Below are 7,500 nucleotides of genomic sequence, written 5' to 3' on the forward strand. Positions count from 1 at the left end.
TCTTTTGTAGCTAGACTTTATTTAGAAAAATAGATTCCCATTCAAATAATATTACAATTGAAAAAGCTAATCAAATGAAAAAAATAATAATAATGATAATTAACATTTCTGTGTAACCTCTTCCCTTTATGCCCTAAGGACGCGCTTATTTTACTTAATGTTTTATCCAGCTCTGATAACACTTAATCACATAATAAGTATATTCCTAGCACGAGTACTGCATCACTTTTTATAAAAATATAAAATATTTTACTCAGAAATTTCGTGATCAAATGTTACTTTACTGAACTAAATAGTTAGGTATAGGTCTTCCACCTATAGATCCAGAATACAAGAATATTCAGTGGATAATTTTAATTTTTTTCTCCAATAGATCAAATCTGAACGTACACAAAAAACATCACCTTAGTAAAGTATGTGTATATATACATGTGTGTGTGTGCATGTGCACACACACACACACATATGTGAATGCATAGATTCCTCTCGGAAGAAATTTTGTATTGTGTAAGCGTAGTACAGTTTCTATTTTGATAGCTTTTGGTCGAAGGAGTAAGAGAGCAGTCGTGGGTTGTCCGCTCTCCTTAAAAGGAAAAATGGAGGAAATGTCGTTGAAATTAATATAGGAAATTCTTGAACCTGGCTAGAGGAGTGCCAGCTTCCTCGGGGCTGCACTCCCAGATGGAGGCAAAGGTCCCATTCCAGTACTACATCTTCCTGACAGCCCTGGCAAGGCGGAGAGGGTACTCGACATCGGCCTAGAAAACCCAGGTGCTTGCCACAACCGGCAGGGCTTTGCCTTACCAGGGGTTTCTCACCTCCCACTGCGTGGGAATGGGTTAGTGAGGGATAAGTACTTAATAGGTAGACAGAAATATAAATAAAGAGATAGGCAGATTACGAGATGAATGGGTAGTTAGATAGATGTAGATAGATAAACATATGGATTGATGACTGAATGGGTAGATAAACATTAATACATATACGCGAATGCCTATGTAGACAAGCTTCATAAATGGATCAGCAAATTTATATATGAAGGGTTATTTGTTTTTGTGATATATATGGATAGTTATTCCGTAAATACTTGAACATTCGTAATGGTAATTATGTTAATATTGGGCAAGATCGTGTGCTTTGCAATATATTAAAAGAAAAATCAACCAACCTTTGACGGTATATGCTGCTGTGTCGTCAAATCCTAAAATTCTTCCGGACATAGTTTTATTCCTCTCGTCCAAGACATCTATTGTTTCGATTTTAATTTTAGAAACGAGATGAAGTGTTACTTTCTTTTCCTCGAGGACAGACTGGAAGTTTTCTGGATTAGAGAGTTCGCAGGAGGAGCAGGCAATAAGCACAACACTACGAACAGCATCGGGACGCCATCTTAAGTCAGAAGAGAGACGAACAGCGGCTTCTCTCCCGTTGACAGACGCTCGGAACTTATAGTCAATATTCTTCACGAGATTCTTCATTTCGTCGGCACTATGGAAGACTTTGTCTCCTATTGTGGCTGCTGTTGGTTTGTTGTCCCTATTGAAAGGCACGAAAGCGAACCTCACATCAGTTTTCCCCTTTATTCTCATAGCTTTGATGAGAGCTGTTATGAAATGCTCCATCTTGCGACCTTCATTACACTTGGCACTTTCAAGGGCAATGACAATATCAGCTTGATTACTATCCTTCCGAGTTGTCTCTATTTTCTCTAACTGTCCTAGCCTCACATGCTTTCCAGAAGATGCTATACAGTGTTCTGAAATTTTTTTATGTGCGTCAGATATTTATCATATACTTCAGCTTGATCATATACTATCAGATTTCTGCATTTATTGGTCAAGAATTTTGCAGTCGCTGTTCGAAAGAGAAAACCACGAGAAATTTTAATACATACTGCATTCATGTAGCTGTGGTACTATGATATCCTGCGTGAAGCACTGCAAGCTATATGCCTTGGCTGCAGCACATACCCCTTTCTCTTGTCCTGGATCATAGGCATGTATCCTCCGATCGTTGACGCATTTCCAAAAGTAAGGAACAGGTGAAACAGAAGAAAAGCAATCATGCAAAGGACTTTCCTTTGACAAAAATATCCTGTGGCAGTCTTCCATCGGCATGGGAGATTCATATTGAATCTAGAAGTAAGAAAAAAAAAAGTAACAAAGGGATACATACTAATTTAATTTCATTCCGATCTAGCTTAAAAAAAAAAAAAAACATTAAAAAAATTGTTTTAACAGCATGAACTCAGCTGGCAGACCATATTTATTACAATACTCAGAGAACCATATTTCCTCACCTGGTTGGCGTAGTTTGCTGAGTAACATGGCTGGTCATTTACAGCCCAAAGATATGACAAATGTCTAACGTTGTAAGCATCCGAACCTCCTGGACCCTTCATGTCATCGCTTGGTTCGTTGTTGAAATTGCCAAACAGCCCTGACAGCTGGCCGAAGAACGTGCCATCTACCGTCACACTACAAGCCTTCGTAGCAGGCCAGCAGGACACGGCTACATTTTTGTTATAGGTCATATGCACCCCAGTACCAATGGTTGAAACTTCATGAGTGTTTTTGAACCTGTAAGGTAGTTCGACTTGGCCGTCATCGATGAAAAGCTTACCGTCTACAGTTAATTCCATTGTCTTTCCTTGAGTCTTCATGATCAATGAGGCAAGCCTGACGACACCGTGGTCATCTGTGTAACGACCAATAATATCAAAGCTTTTCCTCTTGAAGTCCCTTGTAAGAAGGTACGAACAAATACCCCGGAACTCAAAGTGACGCTGGTCGAACGTGGTTACATGCTGCCCAACAATGGAAGCTGTGGCTTCGAAGGGAGGGAGGCGGGGTCTTGCTTGTGTTAGAATTGACGAGAAGTCCATTTCTAGCCCTTGTACGGTGAGGTCATAGACCCGTTGCACCCTCTCTGGCGTGGAAACCGCAACGAGACTCTCAGGGAAATCCCACTGCAGCCTCTGGGTGAAACTACTCCATGAAACTGGTAGGTACTGCACGTAGTTGAAAAGAACCCCTTTCTCCAGGTCGAATATCCTGAATAGCAAGCAAAAGGAGAATATTTTATATCTAAAAAAAAGGAACGGTTATATGCAGAGATTTAATAAGAAAAAATATGTATGGTCGCATATTGGAAATACTTACTTCTCATTACTGAGTGGTAAATTAGGGTACATATCAAAATAGATACTGCCAAAAGCAACTACATCTTCAACGCTCTTCTGAAGCTCCTTCATTCCTTTTCTGAACTCCATCCACAAATCGGCTAACTGTAATATAAAACATGCACCATGTATATTTTTTTCTTCTCGTGGTACATGGTCTAGGCATTAAGAAAGGACCAAATAAAGTAATACACGGATGGCCGCTGTAAGGAAGCAATAAAAACAAAATGCCATGTAAAATCATAGGATTCCAGTGAGAGAGGAAACTGTTTACAGACAGAGAATATTGTTCTACAAGGATTGGTGCTGGCGTCAGTCATGTGCTTAATAAAAAGAATAATCTACACGAATGGGTTATTAGTTACCATGTTTGCAGATGACACTAAAATACAAAGGAAAATAGCAAACAGAAAATCTGTTAAGCATGTTATCCGATCTAGGTAAACTATACGTAGAGGTAATGCAATCAGTTCGGATGAAACCCAGTACAAAATATTACAAAGGAAGAGCGTGCCGACAGGAGACCTTTTGGTCCTTAACTAGGACGGATGCGAAAAAATCAAATGAAGTAAATCAATATATTAATAGATAAATAAATAGACAAAGATAAATAACAAACAGATAAACAATAGATAATAATAGACAGATAGATAATAACAAATTAATAAATTGTAATAAATAAACAGATAGATAATAGTAGATAGATAAATAAAACATAACAAATGACAGATATTACAGCATTTTGCATAGATGTTTATTTAAATTAATCTTAAAACTTCGAACTATACTACATTGCACTTCCAAATTAATTCTACTTCTTGACAGTTTGGAACCATAATTTCTTGCCTTATTTGCATTCAGTGTCAAAATTTCGTCACCCTTGATGTCAATTCCCTTTAGAATCTTAAAGACCTGTATCGAGTCACCCCTGAGTCTACGTCTTTTTAAGGAAAACCGATTCATATGTTTTAGTCGATTTTCGTATGATTTATTTCTGATATCTGGAATCAGTTTTGTGACTCGCCGTTGTACTTTTTCCAACCTGTCAATATCTTTAATGAGATTCAGTGACCAGAATATGCCAAATGTGGACGAACTAACGATTAATATAGCTTGAAAATGACAGATGAACTTTTAAAATTAAAAGATCGCGCAATTACTCCTAGAATCTTATTTGCTTTCTCGGAGGTGCAAATACGAGTACACCACAAAGGATTACAAAGGATTACAAAGGCGGAGCATGCCGACAGGAGACCTTTTGGTCCATATCTAGGTCGGATGCGAAAAAAATCATAATAATAATAAAATAATAATTATAAAAAAAAACTATAATAATGTATGCAACAAACAAAATACATAAATAAATGCATAGGTATAGTTGAATAACAAACAAACAGGTAAACAGTAAGTAATCACTTAGATGATTTGAGATCATTACTGATAACAGTGTCATCCACACACACACAATAGAACAAAGTGTCTTCTAAACTGGAAAAAGAGGATATATAAATATTCTAAGACTTTTAAGAGTCTGACATTTACCTATAACCTCCATTCAAACGACCATATAAGAAATATCAGAGGGCACATACCCCTGGTGAACAAATGTAAATCTGCATTTAGCTGAATGAAGTTGAGTATGGATTTTCTTTCTTTTTTATCTACCCACTACCATATTTTCTCCTAAACATCCCTTCTAATACATTTTCCTCAGTGCTGATTTGTAGGACATGAATAGGTGATAAACAACTTGTGTATGTGGATGGCACTATTCTACTACCAGTCATAGGATTGCATACAGGTGATGGTGAGGAAGTTTGGAAAGATATCCTGTAAAAGAAAATAGATAAAGGTACCACGAGTAAGATTATGGTGGTATCTAAGGTTGGATTATACAAAGTTGATGTCCATTTAAATGTGGGGGGAGTGAAACAAAAAAGATTATCGATCTTTGAGAACGTACATATATGAAAGTGAAGAATGGAGACTGGTCACTGTGGGAAGGAAGAGGAAAATTTAAGAACTTTGAAGGATATATTGCGATATAACCCTGCCAATGAAAGCGATAGAATGAGTGTACAAAATTGTACATATACAAAATTATACATATACCTACTGCTATGTATGGGGATGAAGTCTGGAGAATGAATGCAAAAAAGACCTGTCGTGTGGAAGCAGTGGGGGTGAGATACTTGAGGAATGTGATTGGGGTTCGAATTTATGACAGACTACGGAATTGCAGAGTTCTTAAAAGTAATGTTATGAGAATGAATGAAAGAAGACATCTTCAAAGGATTTAGGAATCTACAGTACCATAGGTGTCAAAGATTAGACCAAAGGAAAGATGGGTGAATAGTGTAAATGAAGTATATTAAAGAAACAAACATGTTCGTGGGTGACAGAATGAGTTGAAAAGACCTGGTCCATAAGAGTAACCCAACAATAATGAGCTGACTTTACTAACCATATTAACACAGGAAACCCTGATAAGAAACAACTGTGAAAGGATTAACTGGAGTTACCTTTGATGGCGAAAGTCCGGTGAATCTTGACAGAAATAGCATGGACACTCTGTCCTTACGAGCAAACCAAACGTCCAGCTGTAATACCATCGATTCCGCCTCTTCCCGAGCTACTGTCAACCACTGGAAGGGAGGAAGTCTATAGGATAGAAATCGCTATGAATTTCGTCGAACGTATTACAGATGTGATGCCACATGTATAAAGCCCAGATTTTTGTCCTTATGTAACTTATTGATGATAAAGAGTGTTTGTTTTCAGCATATTAGTGCAGTACCATCAGGCTGTATGATACAAATGTTATTTTTATCACGCGCACCGACATAAATAGATACAAAAGCTCCACATGATCATTTTTCCATACGAACACAAGTATTAATGTATGAAACCTGCTGCAGGACTTTTTAGACACAAGAATGAATATAAGAACAGAAACTAGTCAATCTTATTGCTGAAAAAAACTTGTTATGACAATTCCCTCAAGTGTACACTCGTTTTCCGTCAGATTAGATAAATAGTTTATTTTTTGAGAGAATCAGACTGAGATCCATAAGATTTCTCCTTCTCGGTGCATACCACTCGGCCACGACGACATTTTAAACCGAAGTTACTTGGTAGTTAACCCATAGCTTTCGAAGGACGTCTGTATGAATTCTCAGTGGTTTCCCCGCCTATTTGCTTACAGACCTCTCTTTTATGATGTACTGTTTCTCACCATCCATGAGGTTATTTCAATCGTCTGTCATCCACTAGCTAACACAAATTTTTGGTTTATGGATTCTCTTGTGTCTTGTACACCCCTAAGGACTACAGACCTCAGGTTGGGAGCCACTGGACAATAGACAGTTGGGGAACTAAGAAAACATTCTATACTAGAGGAATGAGTTTTGCAACCATATTGTTGCCTTGGGTTCATATCTGAAATATACTTGAGTCGAATAAGATCGTCTGCCTGTAGCCAGATTATGATATCTAGAGAAGGATAAGAATCACGTTGATGTAAAGACTCACCTCGTCAGGAGGCCTGATCTTCATATCCTGAAGCTGGAGAAGGAATTGAACAATTTTGGATTCCTGAATGTCGTAAAATATGTTTTCAGTTCCATCTGTCATATGGAAAGAAGACAGGATAAGACCAGGAAATAGTATATCAAAGAGATTCTAAGAACAACGTAAGACATTACCACTAGAGGTTGACACCAGCAGCCACTTAAGGTGGTGAGGAGCCTACGGCCGGAGGCACTGAGTAACTGTGGCCGAAGCCATCACCTTTAACCCATGCGCTTAGACTGTTAGGAAGGTCACTGCTGGGTGCGGAATTTGAACTCACAACTATGAGAATGCAAAACCAGCAATATTCCTATTATGCACACAGCGCACAGGATGCGCAGCAGCAATATATATATATATATATATATATATATATATATATATATATATATATATATATATATATATATATATATATATATATATATATAAATGATAATAAATAAAAGAATAATAAATAAATAATATAAATAAATAGATAAATATGAAATGATAAATAAACAAATGAATAAGGGGATGAAAAATTATGTGCTCGAACAACTAGCGCTTAGGATAGAGTAAAATCAGTACGACTTGTTATACATCTTTGATCCTTTTCTAGTTTTAAGACTATCCTTATTTTTCGTGTAGGTTTTATACTTATACTGCATAATCGAGGCCAAAATAAGGCACATTTTTAGTATAATCATAATTTCATCGTTCATGTATGTAAGATCAAGTCTTAGTTTTTGTCTACCAATCATATACTC

The 7,500-nt window shown here is 37.1% G+C and overlaps 1 protein-coding gene across 1 annotated transcript in view; it reads right to left on the bottom strand.

Moving 5' to 3' along the window:
- LOC143041514 (uncharacterized) overlaps positions 1 to 7,500 on the bottom strand; it is a 103,184-nt gene that overhangs the window by 2,023 nt on the left and 93,661 nt on the right. Inside the window, exons 33-38 of the mRNA XM_076213478.1 lie at positions 6,713 to 6,807; positions 5,704 to 5,826; positions 3,162 to 3,286; positions 2,300 to 3,053; positions 1,895 to 2,135; positions 1,169 to 1,756 (exon numbers count right to left, since the gene is read on the bottom strand). Coding sequence (XP_076069593.1) covers positions 1,169 to 1,756; positions 1,895 to 2,135; positions 2,300 to 3,053; positions 3,162 to 3,286; positions 5,704 to 5,826; positions 6,713 to 6,807 — 1,926 coding nt within the window. The remainder of the gene's footprint in view (positions 1 to 1,168; positions 1,757 to 1,894; positions 2,136 to 2,299; positions 3,054 to 3,161; positions 3,287 to 5,703; positions 5,827 to 6,712; positions 6,808 to 7,500) is intronic.

The sequence above is a fragment of the Oratosquilla oratoria genome, chromosome 31 (genome assembly GCF_046742065.1).
Source record: "Oratosquilla oratoria isolate Oo_2021 chromosome 31, ASM4674206v1, whole genome shotgun sequence".
NCBI lineage: Eukaryota > Metazoa > Arthropoda > Malacostraca > Stomatopoda > Squillidae > Oratosquilla > Oratosquilla oratoria.